At 44.0% G+C, this 19,512-nt stretch overlaps 1 protein-coding gene across 1 annotated transcript in view; it reads left to right on the top strand.

Moving 5' to 3' along the window:
- Positions 1 to 12,154: 12,154 nt before the first annotated feature.
- Positions 12,155 to 19,512, top strand: part of MCTP1 (multiple C2 and transmembrane domain containing 1) — a 288,956-nt gene continuing 281,598 nt past the window's right edge. Inside the window, 1 exon segment of the mRNA XM_071729851.1 lies at positions 12,155 to 12,780. Within this exon segment, the coding sequence (XP_071585952.1) occupies positions 12,193 to 12,780 (588 nt within the window). The 5' untranslated portion in view covers positions 12,155 to 12,192.

Genomic DNA, 19,512 nt, shown 5'->3' with positions numbered 1-19,512 from the left:
AGATGGATAATAATAACAATGGACTACAAAATCTCCTATGAGAAGTCCTCCTGATGGAGGCTCAAAAAGGGTAATTTTCCCATTGCCCAAATAGTAGCATCTCTGTTGCTCCACAGTAGCTTCATTTTTTAGGTCTCCCAGGCTTTTACCTTTTGGGTTCAGTTCTTGAACACTGAGGGCAATTGACACAGGCAAATAATTTTTCATTTTAAGTTGAAGTGTGTGCAAATATTAGTTGGTAGGCATCCAACCTGTGATTTTTCGATGCTCAGTTCAAAAGATAAGGCATAATAAAACATGTTAGTTCCATACATTTCATTAGAAGATTGCATGTGCAAGTAAATAGTTAGGTAAGGGGTTGCTGCTCCGTGTGTCTGTCATTTAAGGAATCCAAATGCAAAAGAGCACCCAGCAAATATGGCATTGCACTCACAGCTCTGGAAATCTGTCTGTGGATGAACACTGGATTTGCCATCTGGCTTCTGCATCATAGATGCCTTTGCAAGCCCTCAAAAGTTGGTTTTGTTTGGGCTTGTGCAGGATCCTGTACACCAGATGGCATTTTTTTTTTGGAACTTGGCTCCCAAGTAGCTGTCTGCAAATTACTGTGTGCTTTAACAGTGTTGTAAGAATCTGTTGTCATTAAAGGTAACCCTAGCTTACCTCTAAAGGTAATTACTCCCTCTTGATATACCAAGGTTCCTCTCTATCCATTATGTGGCTTGAGTAAATAGGTTTATGACCTTTGAAAAAGCTGACATCAGAAAATATATGGTAAAAGCAACTGAGAAAAAAATAAAACCCATAAACAGTGTATTTGTCACGAGTTTCATATTGAATTTCCTAGGGAAATAAGGAAAACAAGTTTAAAACTGTACCAGACTATAATATTTGAGGGAAATACATATTATTTTCAAGTGCTTTTGTTCACTCAAAGTGTACTGAAAATAGAGGGAGTTGGTTTGAAGTATTAGGAATAGAGACATCACCTATAGGAAAAATTTCACATTGTAGCTGGAAAACAGAGCTGGGAAAGGAGGACCATTGAGTCTTCAGTTTCCAGGAGTGGAGGTGACCCTTGGGGACCATTTCCATGTCACTGTTGTCTGTTGCAGTTTTTATTCATCAGAGGCAGCAGCACTTCACCACGTGTTGTACCCTGGCCACAGATGCAGGCACTGGGAGTGAGGTGTTTAATTACCTGGGTTAATTACCTATGCCAATGTTAGTTATCTCTGACTGCAATTATTTTTCCTACAGGAGCTTCAGTGTTTTAGATGTATCCCAATTTTGTACAACCTTTCCCCAGAAATCCACCCTGCACATCACCCAATGTCTTCCTTTCCCTCCCACCTTTCCTAACCTCTCACCACAGGTTCTCTGTGTTACTTCCTAATCTTATTCCTCTCTGCTCCTCTTTCCTTGGATTCTGCCTCATGAGCACTGGATTTTTCATTTCCTCTTTCATTTTGTCATCCTCATCTGGAATCATGGCAGTCTAGTGACATCTGAGCTATGCTTTCGAGTCACATCTGACAGATTTAGGCAAAATACATTTGCCCAATTTGCCTGTATGTTCCAGCAGGATTTTTTGGAAGTTCTTTTATATGTTGAAAAAAAAAAAACTAAAGCCCCAAATCAGTTTCTAAAACTATTATCTTGTCATCCCTATGCTACTTTAGAAAATGTCCCTTTTTTTTTTGTTTTCTTCTGTACAATGGTCCCAGGAGAACAATCTCTAGAGGCACTTTGGAGGAATAGCAAGTTCAAGGACCTGTTCTTTTGGTCTTTCTTGTGATGGAGACTGGTCTGGCTCTGGCCTTGCTTCAAATAATGATAAATTAATCTTTAGACAATAATGATTCTCTTATTACTGATCTAGCTTTGAAATGTTGCAGATCATTAAGTTCTTTATCATGCTCATAATCCCCCAATAACCAAGGTCATCAAGTGTTTCCTTTCAGAAAGCTCTGACAAAGGAAGATATTTGTAAGTGAAACATCTGTGTTTATCTGCTATCTCATCTTGAGCTGCAGAAAAAACCTCAAAAAAACCCAAAACAAACCCCAAGTATTTACCTTATACTCTGCTAAAGGCAGAATGCTGTAATGTTTCAGACAAGTAAAAAGGGCTATTTTTTAAGCCTTACATGTTATTAGGGTATTAGAACAAAATGTAACTTTGCCTTAAACAAAAATCCATTAAGGAAACATGATGAAAACTTTAATTTCCAGCCTGAGTCCCTCAGTAAGCCAGTAAGTACCCTCCTTTTTCAGATCAATGCTGTGTGTGGAGACTGAGAAACATTGAACCATTAATTATAGGGAAGTTTCACAGTCAGATCCAGTATTAAAAAGCTTACTCAAATGCCAGAAAGCTAAGAGAAAACATCTAAAATACCAACAGAATGGTCAAGGTCCACATCAGAGAAATAGTTAAAAAATCATACCACTGTCACTTCAAAGCAGCCTAAATCATAAAGCTCGTGTACCAATTGCTCCTCATGAGAGCAAAACAATTAATTGCTAGCACTTAAAACTACTGGTTATGATCTTAAAACTGGTGCAGAACCACAGACTCCTTCTGGTTGGGAAAAAACTTTAAGACCATGGAGTCCAACCCTGATCCCACCCCCACCCCATGTCCCTCATCCCCACATCCCCAGGGTCTGAAACCCCTCCAGGGATGATGGGGACTCCAGCCCTGCCCTGGGCAGCCTGGGCCAGGCCCTGACAACCCTTTCCAAAGGGTTTGTTTGGAAAAGCAAAAAGGGAAGAGGAAAGAGGAAATAGGAAGGGGAAGATGAAAGGGAAGGGGAAGGGGAAGGGGAAGGAGAAGGAGAAGGAGAAGGAGAAGGAGAAGGAGAAGGAGAAGGAGAAGGAGAAGGAGAAGGAGAAGGAGAAGGAGAAGGAGAAGGAGAAGGAGAAGGAGAAGGAGAAGGAGAAGGAGAAGGAGAAGAAGGAGGAGAAGGAGAAGGAGAAGGAGAAGGAGAAGGAGAAGGAGAAGGAGAAGGAGAAGGAGAAGGAGAAGGAGAAGGAGAAGAAGGAGGAGAAGGAGCAAGAGAAGGAGGAGAAGGAGGAGGAGGAGGAGGAGGAGGAGGAGGAGGAGGAGGAGGAGGAGGAAAAGAAAAGGGAAAGGGAAAGGGAAAGGGAAAGGGAGAAGGAACAGGAACAGGAACAGGAACAGGAAAAGAAAAAGAAAAAGAAAAAGAAAAAGAAAAAGAAAAAGAAAAAGAAAAAGAAAAAGAAAAAGAAAAAGAAAAAGAAAAAGAAAAAGAAAAAGAAAAAGAAAAAGAAAAAGAAAAAGAAAGAGAAAAAGAAAAAGAAAAAGAAAAAGAAAGAACAAGCTCACCATTGTGAATACTCAGTTGAACAAACTAGTAATGATAGTGATCATGATGACAGTAATGATAATGATCATTGGTTCCTAGTGTTGTGGAGGACATTAAAGATAGAAGATAAGATATAAAGATAGTGATAGTGTCAATTCCTGTCTGGCACCAGCAGTGCTGTGGGCAGTGGGAATGACCATCCTGGGAGGGTTTCAAAGCCCTGGAACTTCAGGGCTGTGGTGAAAATATTATTACTGCTACAAGGGTAGAAATATTATTACTGTTACTGCTATTTCCTTTTTGACATACATAATTGATATGTTAGAAATAAAGAAACACTCTTTAGTATGAATCTACTTAGTTTCATATTTGAAATATTGGAGCATTCGTTTTTTTTGTTTTGTGGTGGGATTTTTTGTTTTTGTTTTTTTTATCTATTCAGTGTTGTATTAGCTTATGAAACACTGGGACAACAGGACAGAAAGGGTCCCAGAGCAAATCATCCACACTGTACCTTGAAACATGGGTTCTCAGAGCCTGCAAGGTGTCAATCAAATAAAATTGCAGCCAAAAGGATACATCAGAACAAAAACTTTGTTAGAGTGCATTAAATTGGAGCAGCTACACAGCTGTAGAACTTCTTTTGATTCTCAGCACTGCCAGAACATAAATTTAAAAAAATCTATGAAGACAGGCAAACTGAAAAAAACCAAGCAGAGACAGCCAGGATTGTTTTGTTCAAGTAAATTGATAGGCAGCTGTAAGAAAAAGGCTGAATTTACAGACAACCAGGGCTCTAAAGCTCTCACTCAAAATTAAGTATCGAGGCATTTTCAAACTTCATACCAGAGCTCTTTCTGTGTTCTTTAAACTTGAACACAGCTTAAAAGATATGACCCAGAGGAAAAACCAGGCAGCTGTATAGAACCAGATTTATAGTCTGCAGAAGCAGAGTAGCATAACTACTAAATTCAGTCCTGCTACAAGAAATTCATAACATGACAGCCCCAGTAGAAATGAAGAAAATGGCTTTCCTGGAACAAAAGTTTTGTGAAACAAGGGGGGGAATGTTCTGCAGAATACAGCTAACTGTGTCAGGAAACCCTGGGCAGCCTCAAGGAAACAGCAAAGTGTTTTAGGGAAGAAGCAGCACCTAATTATTTTGGGAAATGTGAGGCAGGTGGATAGATAAACAAGGAAGGTCCTTGGATAGTAAAATGCTGGATCATAACCTGTTCAGACTGAAATGCAGTAAGGAGAGGCATTTGAGGTCAAAGAATTGAGCTCTAATCCAAAGAAGGGCAGACAAGATGTGGGGTTAGCAATGGTATCTCAAGCCCATACTGACCAAGTCCAGCAATCAAGAAGGGTTGCTTCTTGCTTAAAATGCACTACTTGACTGGCCTTACATAAGGTGTAACATCAGACCAAAAAAAAAAAAAACAAAAAACAAAGACTGAAAAAGGAATATTTACAATCTGTATATATGATCACTCTGCTTTATGGAGCAGCTTATTTGGGAAAGGACAGACTGATGTAAGTCATATGTTCAAGACCAGAAAGAATGATACTGTGAGTTTATATAGATTGTTTCCTTTATCAGTAGCACCTCCAGAATAGGAGAGAAACAAAGGAGCTATTTGTGTGAGAAATCAGAATTAAAGGATCTTGTCATATTTTTGATTGAAATATCAGAAAAGGTCAGTATGATTTAGATTACATATATATAGTTTTATATATAGATCCAAATGATTCTTCAGTCAGCTTTTTCCTTTCCCACTCCTCCTAATGCTGGTGCTGGGGTGGAGGAAGGAATAGAGGAGATGATATAAATCCTCTGCAGTCTCTCATTTAATGTGGAATTGCCTTTGCTCATTGTGTTGTAGGACCCCAGTGACATTTGCAGAATCAGGAGCCAGTTCTAAATGTGGTCAATGTTCATGTGAAATCATGAAGTTTATGTCCTCAAAGTAAGGAGGCTGTTGGGAGGGCAGATGATTTGAAGTAGAGATAGTCCATGATGAAGTACAAGTTTGAGACAGGAAAAAAATAGAAAAAAAGCCTTCAAATTTGTAGCTGAAACAGGTGAAGAATATTGACTGTAAAGATCTGTGATCTGGGTATTGAAGCCTGTGTAACTCTAACTCATGATGCATGTGGTCAGCTACCCACATAACTACAAAAAGATCAACAGGAGACACCTGAAAGAAGAAGCAGGAATGGGGAAAAAAGGGCTCAGTCTTGGTGATGCTGCAGCAGGCATGGGAGATGTCAAAGACTGCAGCCAGAAAGATTTACTATGAACACATGATGCTTAACACCCAGAAGAACCTACAGGGCTGCTTTTTTTTTGACCAAAGGGTAAAAATAGAGAACAGTGACCCAGAGCAAAACTGTTATAAGAAGATTTAAGAGGCACTGTGCTAAGGTGGCTAGGGAGCTCATCAGGATCTGAAAGATAAGATGCTTAGCAACAGAAGATGCTATAATAAGATGCACATGGAGAGAATCTGCAGTTTAAAAAATATTTATTACTATTAATATTATTTTTTTTTTCCTAATGCTAAAATAAATGATGCTGTGGTTCTCAGAAAGCTCTCAATGCAGTGGCTACTGTGCTTGCAAAGGGAGGAAATAAAAAAGCCTGAACCTCCTATCTGGAGGGACACAGGGGTCAGGGAGACACCGGTCTAAGAATCTTGGTCTAAGAATCATGAAATTTCCCTCACAGCTAAGCAAAGGCCCTAACAGCAGCCCTTTAGAAAGAGTTTTCAGAAAAGCTGAAAGGGACAGGACCTGCAGCTGGACCAGGAAAACACCAGAACTTGTCCTGAAGAACCCACTAAGGAGCAGCTAGCAATTAAAATTTGCCCATTGATTATGAACTTGAAATTTTTGTAATTATATAAAACTACTTGGGTTGATCAACAAAGATAACAGCAATAGTCAACATGATTTAGTTGTGAATCATAAGCACTGATGGGTTTTACAAAAATAAAACAAAATAAAAAACCAGGAGGCTGAAGCTGAGATGAATCACAGGACAGGAAAGAACAATTGATGGACACATTAGCAAACAAAGATTAGACAAGTTAATACTGCCAATTTCTGAAGGCTCTACAGGATATTAATATAAGGATATTATTTTTTTTAAGTATTTCTTCATATTACAAAACCAGATACAACATAAAATACGCATGGGGTACTTTGAAATGTTGTATCAAATGTAGACTTGCTTCTTAATGTTTACACATACTAACTGTAGAAATTATTCCAGACACCAGAAAAATTCAGAATAAAAATGAGCTTTATAGAATTTCTAAATTAATAGTAGCATTTAGTAGTACTGCTGCAATTTAGTACCTGTGTTGAGGATGAAAAGGTGAGCAAAAACACACATAAAAAAGTGATTTGTAGAGGAGACCTTTAAGAAAAAAATCCTGATAAGATCAGATGGTGTCCCACCTCCAGATGCCTGGTCCTCTGGCAGTCTCAGTGTGTTTCTTCACTCCAGTGAGACTCTCCTGCTGGATTTCCCACCACTGACTATGGTTTGGGGTGCTGCATGTGGTGTGTGAGGTGAGGATGCTGTGACACTGTACTGAGCTGTGACACTGCTTCTCCTCCCTCCTGGTCCCAGGAGCTGCAGGAGTCCTTCCAGCACATGCTGGTAGAGGAAGGGTGTGATTAAAGGATTAAAACAATGATTGAAGAAATAGCCAGGGAACATTAGCAGAAGACTGGCAATAAGGTTAAAATACTACGGACAAAGATGTACTCGAGATGAAGGGAAATCAATCAATTTAGTAAATTGTCTCAATTTTTTGGTGTAGCTCATCCTGCAATCCTTGTGGTAGTTTGCTGATGTAGGCAGGGGTCTATTCCTCTTCAAGAAAACATTCTGATGCCTGCACTACCCCAGACTGACAGGAATTTTTGCCTGCACTACTCCAGATTGCCAGGAAGCTGAAGAGGAGGCAGCAGTGTGCCCAGGTGGCCAAGAAGGCCAATGGCATCCTGGGCTGGCTCAGGAACAGCGTGGCCAGCAGGTCCAGGGAAGGGATTCTGCCCCTGTGCTCAGCCCTGGGGAGGCCACAGCTTGAGTCCTGTGTCCAGTTCTGGGCCCCTCAGCTCAAGAAGGAGCTTGAGGTGCTGGAGCAGGTCCAGAGAAGAGCAAGGAGGCTGGGAAGGGATCCAGCACAAGTCCTGTGAGGAAGGGCTGAGGGAGCTGGGGGTGTTGAGGCTGGAGAAGAGGAGGCTCAGGGGAGACCTCATCACTCTCTCCAACTCCCTGAAAGGAGGTTGGAGCCAGGGGGGGGTTGGGCTCTTTTCCCAGGCAACTCTCAGCAAGACAAGAGGGCACAAGAGGTCTCAAGTTGTGCCAGGGGAGGGTTAGGTTGGACATGAGAAAGAATTTCTTGATGGAGAGGGTGATCAGCCATTGGAATGGGCTGCCCAGGGAAGGGGTGGATTCTCCATCCCTGGAGATATTTCAAAAGAGCCTGGATGTGGCACTCAGTGCCATGGGCTGGGAACCACGGGGGGAGTGGAGCAAGGGTTGGACTTGATGAGCTCTGAGGTCCCTTCCAACCCAGCCCATTCTAGGATTCTATGATTCTATGATTAATAGCTGAGTCTCTATTGTCATAGCTGCACCCAGAAAACTTAATATCTGATTAAAGATACTCAAAACTGCAGCTGGGAGATGAAGCATTTTGCAGAGCCAAGTTACGACTGGCTTTGGGAGGTGCTGTGCTTTGTCAGACTAGAAGAGCCATAAGTGGTAGGAGCATAATCATATCCATGAAATCCTAGAAGAAATGTACTCATCACCACGTACCTGTGAGTGAAGGCAGGGCTTGTGGTCCTGCCTATAGCTGGGGCTGCCTGAAGCTTTAAATCACACCACAAGGTTTCAAGACTTGCTAAAGTTCAAGGGCGTTGCTGTTCTGGCTGCATCCTGACTTCATTTCTGTCTCAGGATGAATCCCATTAGAAACTTTCATGCAGGAATACTCTATCCATGGACACAAATAGTTAAAGACCACGTGGTTGCCTGCATATTATGAAATTTCTTGGAAAAAAGGTGGGGACAATCCACTTGAGGTTATTGCCTATCATGCCAAGACCTGAAATTCATCAGTGGGTTGCCTGTGTCCCACTGTTAGCATAGGGGAAAAAAACCCAAACAGAAAATGGAAAAACAATATGCAAGGTTCACTGAAATACTTAAGAACTACTTTATAGACAATTAGAAATTCGAATTACAATTTGAAACACAGATCAGCTGAAAAAAGGAGAGAGAAGCTCATAGCGACTCAGACTGAGGAGACATTGAGGAAAAAAAATAAGAATAAAATGATTGCAGTCAGCATGTGGCAGTGGTGTTAAGATGGGGTTCCAGGCTGAGAAAGCCAACACCATGTTCAGCCTTGGAGCCTAACTGAGGCCACCTCCAGCCAAATACTGCTCCACAGCTGTCTGGTATTCATGTGGAAATGAATAAAATCCACTGTATTTTGGATTCTGAATTACGGGAGCAGGAAGGGTGTTTCTGATGGAGCAGTCAACTAAGAATTAAAGAGTATTTCCAAATATATACACACATACCTAATGATCTAAATATCAGAAGCTACAAAGTAATTTTTCCCCCCAAGAAATAGCCAAAACCACACCAAGAGATTTTTATTTCATCTAGATCACTGCAGAAATCTGGGGGATCGGGTCAGTCTGCAGGTGTGTCACAAAATGAATTTCATAAAAAGCAGAGTTAACATTGAGTGGTACATGCATTTTATCAGTTTAGATTAAACTAATTTGGGTAATGACATACATAGATAGATCAAACACAGTTCTGAGAAAAGTGATAGCTGCTTTCCCCAGAAAACATTCTTCCTTTTTGACATGTATAATTGATATGTTAGGAATAAAGCAACATTCTTTACTATGAATCTCCTTGGTTTCATATTTGAAATATTGGAACATTCTTTTTTCTTTTTCTTTCTTTCTTTTTTTTTTTTTACTTTTTTCTTTTTTTTTTTTACTTTTTTCTTTTTCTTTTTTCCTTTTCCTTTTTCTTTTTTTTTTCTTTTTCTTTTTTTTTTTTTTAATATTCAGTTTTCTTTTAGCTTATGAAACACAGAAGCAACATAAAGGAAAGTTCCTCTTTTCTTTCTAAGGATAACAAACACTTATATATACACTTGGAAAAGCATCATTCCCAGTTGCACAGATATTACATTCATATCCTTGTGAAATGCTGACATTCCCATCTGACTGCTGCTTGAAGTCTTGCTATGATCTTGAGGCCACGTTCAACTTCAACTTTAATAAAGGGATATAGCTCAGAGAATTAAATGTGCAGAATGACTCATGTTATTATAAAGCTGTTTATGGTGGACTGATTTGAATTAATGCTGGAATAATCCCACTCTGCCTGTTACAGCCACATACTGCCTCCTGGTCCCAGATCCACTTTGCTTCCAGGACAATGAGTGTTTTTTTCCAACTAAATAGCCTAAGCTACTTTGACCTTTCTCTTTTATAAGCAAATCTACTTTCTGGTTGGATAAAGTGGACCCGAATTAGATGGATTTTGAAATGATGATGTAATGACACAATTTTAGTGTAAGGAAAGCTTCTTCTGGCTCCTGCCAGCACGTGGTTTGGGACCATGCAACACCACAGGGGTCATAAAAATGCAGGAGAAGCTGGACTGCAATCACCATCCTGCAGTATGTGCCTCATCTCCTCTCCTCCTGGGTGATGAGCTTCCATGTAGTATTGCACTGGAGGGGTTAGCAGCTGTAGTGAACTCCTCTAGAAAAACAACAGATTCCTGTTAGAAAATATAGTAGGAATTATTCATAATCTGAATTTCCTGCCTCCTTTAGAGCTGTTTCAAGTAAATAACCAGTAAAATAACAAGTAAAACACGTAACTTGAAAAGTTCCTCAGATGGCCTTTGTCACTCTCCCCAGTGTAGATTAAGGGACAAATTAATATTTTCTTTCTTGACATTTTCTCTCTTGCTCATTGAGTAAATCCATTACTTACACAAAAGCAAACCTTTTAAAGAGCTTCAATTTCAGCACATTTCTTCTTAAAGATGACATTTTAGAAATTTGAGGCACATAAGCTTCCTCCAGATCTTAAAAACATTTAAGGCTTTGCTATCTGATGCTTTTGCTTTCTGATTAGTTGTACTCATGTCCAGGGATCAGAGCAGGTTGACCTAGCTGTGATTTTCCATCCTCAGTTTATTTTCCTTTTTTTTTTTTTTTTTTTTGGCTCTGACTGTGTTTGGCTTTTTCTGGTCTGGAAATGTTGTCTATTTGACAGGACTTCTCAGAAATAATCTCCAGTGGTTCAGAGGTTATTTTGGCCATTTAATCAAATATTTTAGATTGAATTCCCAAGGCCCCAGTGATTTGAAAGTGTCAGTTTCATCTTAGTAATTTTAATACCCATCCTTCCTGTTCTGTCTGGCAGAAGTTGTGCTGTCAAATATTTGAAAATTGTCAAATGGTTGCAAACTTTTTGTGGAAAGCTGAACCAGAATATAGGTGGACAAATCCCCCTGTGGTGTGATGAAGAGACTTTGGAAATGAAACCCAGGAAGTACAGTGGATAAATTTAAGGCTGAAACTTTTTTTTTTTTTCCCCCCCAGAAATGTGAAAACCTATACTCAAATAATCCTGCTGATAGTATTTTACTTAAAAAAAACCAACCTTAGATATTATTAGCATCCAAAAATGAAGTGATGGGGCCACTAGTATGGTGTGCAATGATGAGAAGACAATGTAATTGTTTACAATTCTCCTTTCTTGGGGGGGTGAAGAAAAAAAAGAAAAAGAAAGAAGAAAAAAAAGGGCAGAAAAAGAAAAAAAAAAAAAAAAAAAGAAAAAGAAAAAAAAAAAAAAGAAAAAGGGGAAAAAAAATGAGCTGAGGTTTTTTATCTGTTTTTTTTCCCCCCTCATAACTCGAGGAGCCTGCCTGGTGGAGTTTACCCATGTGTGCTCCCAGCTCCCAAGGGCAGATGTGGTCACATCCCAAGCACCTCTGGTACCCAGGGCGCTGTTCTGTTTTCTGCAGCGCTGTCTCCACATCCATCCCCGACCTCCTCCTTCCCTGTCTCCTCCTCCTCCTCCTCCTCCTCTTCCACAAGGTCACGGCGGGCCGGGGCAGCCCGGAGAACGTCTGGAAGCTCCATCACGTCCCCAGCTTCACCCCAAACCTCTGGGGATGAAGAAGCTGCGGGCAATGCCGGCTGCAGGGAAACTGCAGCATCACTGCCCTGCCCTCCCTACGCTCCCTCTCTGCCCTCTCCGCGTCCTGCACAATAAAAAAAAAAATTAGAATAAAAAGATAAATAGGTGGGAGGGGGGCATGGTGAGCCCACTCTCACCGCGTGTATACATATATATAAAAATATAAATAAATATAAATATAAATATAAATATAAATATAAATATAAATATAAATATAAATATAAATATAAATATATACACATACACCGGGGAGCCGGCAGCCGCTCCGCGCTCCCCTCCGCTAACTTTTCCGCGCCCCTGCGCAGCTCCGTTCTCCGCCCGGGGTTTGGGGTGCTCAAGGCTCCAAACTTTCCGCTCGGCAGAGCCGGGGCAGCGGGTGGGAGGAGGAGCGGGGGGGATCGCTCTGTCCTCCGGTGAATCCCACAGCCCCCGCCCCGGCGCTTTGGGCCGCGCTGAGGGGAGGGCGGTGCGGAGGGTTCCGCGCTCGTCCCCGGCGCCGGGAGCCGCTCCGGTCCGCCCCACACGGGGGTGAAGGCGCCGGGCTCCGCTGCTGCTGTTGCTCCCGCGGCCGGCGCGGCGGGAGAAGGAAGATGCAGGCGGGTAAGGAAGCCCGAGCGGCCGCGGGCGAGAAGCCCAGCGAAGCCGAACCGGCCGTGTCCTTCCAGGCCCGGCTATGGAAGAACCTGCAGCTGGGGGGCAAGGGCCGGAGCGGCGGCGGCGGCGGCGGGGGGAGATCGGTGACCGAGCGCCGCAGTGCGGAGCCCCCCGCCCCGCCGGCGGCCGGGGGAAAAGGGGACCTGCCCCCCGGAGCCAAATGGAGCGGCTTCAAGCGGAGGAGACAAGTGCTGGACCGGGTCTTCTCGTCCTCTCAGCCCAACCTTTGCTGCTCGGGTACCGAGCCGCTAGAAGCGGGCGGCGAGTCCGGCTCCGCCCTGCGCCGGCTGAGGGAGCACCTGCTCCCCCAGGGCAAGGGACCACCGGCCGGCCGCCGCGACGACCCAGCCGCCGGGGATGAGGGGCCCAAGGGCGGGAAGGAGGGCAGGCGGCCCGGGGCTCACCTGTCCCACCAGAAGAGCTCCTCGCTGCCCAGCACCGCCTGCCTGGAGCAGCTGCTGCAGGGCTCGCCCACCGCCGGCAGGAGGAAGGAGCAGCGGGCGGAGGACGGCGATGGCAGCGCGGTGAGTGTCCGACACCCACCCCCACCACCGCCACCAACACTCCCGGGTTGCGCGGAGCGGGGCAGCGCCGGCAAGCTCCTGGGTGAACCGTCCCGGAGCGGGGAAGAGGGGGAGAGGCGAGGCAGGGCTCGTCGGAAAGGTGTTCCCCGAGGAGAGAAGGGGGCGTGAGGCGAGGAGAGGCGGGAGGGATGCGGCTGGGGAGCGGGGTGAGGTGAGAGGGTGGGCGGCGAGGTGGGAAGGCGGTCACCGGGGAGCGGGGTGAGAGGACGGGTGGTGAGGTGAGAAGGTGGTGAAGTGAGAATGTGGTGAGCTGGAGGGAGGTGAGGAGACAGGAGAAGCGTCCTTGCGGCATGGTGGCCGCTGAGGAGGTGACAGGGCGGCGGGAAGGCGGGAAGGGCAGGGTGCTCCCTCCCACCTGCTGAGGAGGTGAAGAGCTCTTCACCTCAGGGACAGAACCACCTCAAGGGCTGCCTCAAGCCCTTGGGCACGTTCTTTCCCTGTCATGGGGCTCAGCTCGGCTCCCCGTGGGCAGGCCAGGCCATGCTGAGGGGACAGGAGAGACCGTGCTGAGGGGACAGGAGAGGCTGCGGGCACACCATGCTGTGAGGGGATCGTGTCCTCCATGGCAGCAGCAATGTCCTTCAGACCTTCCTGGTGTAAACCATACAAAGAAAAAATGTACCCCCAGACCTCAACTGGGGTTTTGTACCTGCAGGGCAGGTTTCCTCACCCTCACGCCTTTCCCTAGAGCCACACCATGTCCTTCTCTCAGAGTTTCTCACTGTTGGTTTCTCTCCTGGATGCTTCTAGCCTGGCTTTTGCTTAGGTAACCTCCATTTATTCTTTGCTTGGTTATCCAAGTTTGAATTACTATTTCTTTTAATTCCTGCAGGATGCCTGAACGACGACCACTAGTGCAAAATTGAGGAGGTGGTGAACAGTTTGCTTGGCAGAACTGTGCCAGGTTGTCAGACATGGCTGACATATTTGGTGAAATATTTGTTCCTCCCCCACTGTAGGGGGAATGTGGTGTACGAAGCCATAGCTCTTCTGACCATCAGTTTTTGAAATTAAGTGGTGAAGCTAGTGTTGATAGGGGCTGCTGGATCCTGGAATCAATTTCCTGCAAGAAAAGTGCAAAACACGAGTCGTTCTGAAGTTTGTGTAATTCCAAGCAGGGGTAGTTGACTAACTCATGTTGTTACATAGCCGTCGCTCGTAATTAGGGAGAAATGAGTAACTGAAGTAAAAGACATGCTCTGTTTGTTGTCCAAAAGAAGCTGTGTGGCTTCTGTCAGGGATACAGAACCTGTGGTCATGGCCCACTGAAGAGGGGTAGAGGTTCTGCAGCACTTGCAAGCACTCCTTGGGGTCAGTGAAACTTTCATGTTCCTCTGCAGTCAGCCCTCACCTGCACAAATATAGGACCTAGATTTAAATCTCAGTCCCACAGGGCTGCTTTGGTGGTAAGCACATTGCTGACCTGAAACTCTTGTGGTTTAGCCCTTGTAAACATTACGTTTGCAAATGTTCTGGGTCACTGCTTCTTGACGTAGGATGATTTTGATAGGTGCTTATGAAGTAGGAATTTCCCTTCTGTGCTCAGTCCCCACCCCTGGCTCAACAAAAGTTTGAGTATTATTGTTCAGGACTGCAGGATATTCTTCTGTTTCAAAGTCTGCTACATCTAGCTATTCATAACCATGAAAATGGGGCAGTTTTTTTAAGTGGGGTTTTGCTGTTGTGTTCAGCATATTTATTTACAAAACTATCAATTATTATTTAGTTGTGAGGGCACTACTCTTATTTTGAACCAGGTACAGTCATTTAGAAAGAGCACTACTAATCAGAACAAAGTGGTACCTAAGATTTTTACCACTTGTCTTTAATTAGCAGGATTATGGCCAATTCCTCCAAGCACCTTTTAGTATTAATTTAGGCTGTGCCTGCATACCAAAATGGCTATTTTTGGTATTAAATAAAGCTTGTTAGGACTCTTGGCTGTCGATGGAGTTTGCAGAGCTGCTCATCATGATGTTTGTTTTGGAGGGATGATTTGAAACAGCTGTTCTGCTCCTCCATAATCAGCACATCCTCTGCTCTTCTCATCTCTAGAGAGATAATCTCACTCGGAGTATTAAATCTGATTTTATTCACCAGCTTCACAGACCTGTGCTGTGGAAAAGAGGCTCAGGCTAAAAAGCACTGTTGGACTCTGGTACTCTTCAGTTTTCTGCTACAGAGCAAGTATTGGCTGGAGTTTCCAGTTCATTGTATTTCTGGAGAAATATTTGTATTTTCTGGAGGTCTTGCACACCTACATGCTGTTCACCCCCTGAGCAGTAAGGTCCCTTCCTAACTTCAGTCATGGCCTTTACACCCCTCTGAGAATTTGGGATTAGAATTCTGGCCTCACAAGCCAGGAATAATTGTCAAAGCACCAGCACAGGCTTTCAGAGGTGTTCAACTATCTACTGCCCAGCAGCCTTACATATCCAGGGGTCAAAAATGATGATGAAAAATGAGATTAGTGTATCCAGAAGTAAAACAGACCTAGAATTGCAACTTGCTTTAAGATGTATTTAAAAATTGATGGAAATACAGGGGGCAAACAGGTGCTACTGCCTCTTCAAGGTAAGGGATCAATCCTGTTGAATTTCTAGCAGATATGTACATAAGATCTCTTAAAAATTTTAAGGGAGGTCGTGGGGAAAAAAAAATCCTGTGAGAAGTCAAATTTCCAGTGCTTTTAAGATGAAAGAATACAGTTGTCATCAGTGAAAATTAAGCACAAGTTATTGTGGTGCATGGGAAAATTTACAATATAAGTTGCACTATTCTATGTGGATTTAATCTTGGGGTGTTCATTTTATCATAGTAAAACCATTTAAAAACAATTGGAACAAATAAAAAGTGGTGCAGTGGTATTGCAGTGAGTAGGGTTGGCATCTTGGTTCAAGTGAAGGGGCACACATAAGAGTGGAGTTTTATGCAAAGAATAACCATTGCATTTGGGCTCAAAATGGTGACATAGCTTTCTCCTGCAGACTGAATATTTCTCCAAGCTGTCCTTGAGTGGTTTTTGGGAGAGAAGGGCATCAGAACCAGTATATTAAATCCAGTTGGCAGCCAGGCACCCGTGGTGTTCCTCAGGCCTCAATTTTGGGACTGGTCTTGTTCAGTATCTTCATCAGTGATGTGGGTGAGGGGACTGAGTGCACCCTCAGTGCAGCTGGGCAGAAGTGTTGATCTGCTTGAGGGTAGGAAGGGTCCCCAGAGGGACCTGGAATGGCTGGGTCCATGGGCTGTGTGGAGTTCAACAAGTGTTGGGTCCTGTGATCAAGGGTCACAACAACCCCAGGCAGCACTGTGGGCATGGGGCAGAGCAGCTGGAAAACTGCCTGATGGAAAAGTACCTGGGGAATGTTGGCTGGGACCCAGCTAAGCATGAGCCAGCATGTGCCAAGGCCACCAACATCCCAGCAGGTATCAGATGTAGTGTGGCTAGAAGGACTAGGGCAATGATCATCCCCTGTGCTGGGCACTGCTGAGGCTGCACCCCCAGTCCTGGGGTCAGTTCTGGGGTCCTCAGGAGCAGAAGGAGATTGAGGGGATGGAGAGTGTCCAGAGAAGGGAATGGAGCTGGGGAAGGGGCTGGAGAGCAAGGAGAAGGGATGGAGAGTGAGGAGAAGGCTTGGAGAAGATGGAGAAGGGTCTGGAGAGTAAGGAGAAGGTTTGGAAAGTAAGGAGAGGGTCTGGAGAAGATGGGGAAGGGGCTGGAGAGCAAGGAGAAGGGATGGAGAGTGAGGAGAAGGCTTGGAGAAGATGGAGAAGGGTCTGGAGAGTAAGGAGAAGGTTTGGAAAGTAAGGAGAGGGTCTGGAGAAGATGGAGAAGGGTCTGGAGAAGTTGTGAGGAGCATCTGAGGGCCCTGTGGGTGTTGATGCTGGATCAGAGGAGGCTGAGGGGAAACCTTCTGGCTCTCTGCAGCTTGAGTGCAGGTTGTAGTGAGGTTGGGATCCATCTTTTATTTTCCCACCTAACCGGTGATAGAAATATCTTCAGGTTGCTCCAGGGGAGGTTCAGATTGGCTATTATGAATTATTTTTTTTTTTTACAGAAAGAGTGGTCAGTTATTGGAACAAGAGCAGTGGTGGAGTCACCATCTCTGGAAGTGTTTATAAAACACATGGATATGGCACTCCAGGACATGGCTTTGTTGGCATGGTGATGTTGATGGTTGATGGGCTGATGGTTGGACTTGATGATCTTAGAGGTTTTTTCCAACCTTAATGATTCAATGATTCTGTATTTGTTGGCAGGATACTTGGGTTCTAAAGTATAAATATGATTTATTTGGACAGGGAAATGAACAGGCATGAAATTGAGCATCATCCATTTCCTCCAGCTTCTAAATGCTGACTGATGGGTTTGCTTTGGCCAAACCTTTCCTAACCTATGGTGTGGCATCCAGTCACCTTCATAGACCTGCAGGACATGTGCTGCACTTTTGAGGGATCAAGGTCAGGGTGATGGAAACCTCTTGGAGTGTTTAATGGGCTGGAGGTGACAAGAGTTCTCCAGACGTTCTGCTGCTCCTCAATTGCTCCAGTGGCTGAGCATGCTGCTGTGTTCCAAGGCCATGCAGCACCAATTTTTCCTTTTGCTACCTGTCACCTGCATCTCCTTCCCAGCAGGAGGCTGGATTTATCCATCAGTGCCAGTGTGGACTTTCTCCTGACCATGAGATGCAGCCTTGCATGCAAAGCTTTGGACCACTTGCAGTTTGTCATAATCAGGAGGGTGGAAACTATCACTGTTTCTTAAGATTTCCAGTAATAAAGAACCTGGAAGTGTTAATTTATCTTAATTAGTGTACATGGATGTAGGCATGCCTCATCTTGAATGAACAGCAGATGTGAAGAGCACTTAGGGAGAAGGTTTCTGGCTGTCCAGGCTGCACTGAGAAGTCCTGTGGGCATCTTTCCGAGATCATGATTTGGTAGCAACAAGCTTTGAGACTTTTTCAGGTGTGTCACAGGTCCATCCTTTAAGCTGAAAGAGTGGACAGGTTCTTAGCTGCTTCCCTGTCTCCAGTCCTGTGGTTACAGGTGTGAAGTTTTGTTAATTCTGCTGCACACAGAACTATGGGCTTAGTTAGATGCAGACCTACATCTGTGGGTCTTTAGGTCAGAGATTGGGTAACAGGTTATATGATGCAAGAGAGAGAAAAGACAAGAAAAATGAGATACATGTCCAGGGAGAGGATCTCCCTCATTCTCCCAATATTGTAAAAATACTGCTCAATAAAGTTGGTGTGAGCATGTGCTGCATGGCATGGAGAGAGGGATCTCCAGAAAAGGGGGAGTTTGGTGAGCTGTGTTGTATGAAGAGAGGTTGCACTTTCAGAGCAGGGACCATGGTGTTGTGCTGGGATATCTGGAATGGAGAAAAGGAAAAACACTGGTGGAATGGGAACAGAGGCAGAGCTGAGAGGGAGCCTGGGGAAAGGAGAGTTTTGAAATCAGTGTGGAGGAGGATGGAGAGCCAACAGAAACCTGATGAGCATACTGTGCATGTCTTTTTTTCTGCATGTACCAGAATAATCTACACCTGGCTTAGAGCCACTGGAGTCAGTGAAGTTACACAAGGGAAACATCAGCTTGTTCTAATTGGCATGTGTCTTCAGGTCATGTTTCAGTAACCAGTCAATGAAGGCAAAAGAACCAAATAAAAAGTGAAAGCGAGACAATGTTAGTGAAATGCTACACAGATAATACCACCTGAGAGAATCTTAATTGGTACAAAACATTTCTAAGAAACTGCACTGGGAAAAGTGAAGTAGTGAGGAAAACAGCACTGGTCCCAGTACTGACCCTTGAGGAACACCACTCCTCACACATCTCCATTTGGACACTGATCACAGCTCTTTGGGTTCCTTATCCATCCATCAAACCTGTGCTGTTCCAGTGTAGAGATCAGAATGCTGTGTGGGACAGTGTCCAATGCTTTGCACAGGCCTTCAGGAGCATCTGCTCCATCATCTTGCCAGGCAGAGAGGTGAGACTGAGTGGCCTGGAGTTCCCTGGGTCTATATGAATAAGTAAGATGAGTAAATGTTTGGGCTGCATCAGAAAGGCCTGGGACTTGTTTATAGAAATCACACAGAAACAGCAAGCAGGACTGAAAAGCTGTTGCTGGTGTCCATTTCTTTTTAAGAAAGCTGTTGCAGTGTCTCAAGGCTGTTTGTTTTTTCAGGAGCCTGATTAGACATGTGAATTTATCAAGGGAAGGTCTGCATTGCCCTGTTTTGCTGTAGTACAAATTCAGTACAAATTGTAGTACAATTTAAGACAAAAGGTTTATCTTTCAGCAGCTTGAGATTCATTGATCTGTTTCTTATGCTCTGTCAGCCCCTGACCAGGCTGTCGACTTAGGGTATGTTAATACAATGTCTGTATTTCACTCACATGAAAATCAAGAGGTGGTAAAGCAGAATTGTATTTAATTATGTCCTGCTTAATTAACGAAAGGATCTCTCCAGAGTTTTCAAAGTGAGCTGCATAATTTTTCAGAATTGGCCAGTTCACATTCATCCTAGTGTGAAATCCTTGGGCCTTTAAAAATGAACCTATGATCTCATTTAAACTGTAGTTTCTCTTTTTATTTTTTCCCTGCCTTCAGTGCTCATATGCAGAGGTGTTCATAGTAAAATACTTGTATTAAGAACAGCA

Source organism: Heliangelus exortis, chromosome Z (genome assembly GCF_036169615.1).
Source record: "Heliangelus exortis chromosome Z, bHelExo1.hap1, whole genome shotgun sequence".
In the NCBI taxonomy this organism is placed as follows: Eukaryota; Metazoa; Chordata; class Aves; order Apodiformes; family Trochilidae; genus Heliangelus; species Heliangelus exortis.
Note: the sequence above shows the minus strand (reverse complement) of the source record. Positions and strands in the feature narration are given on the sequence as shown.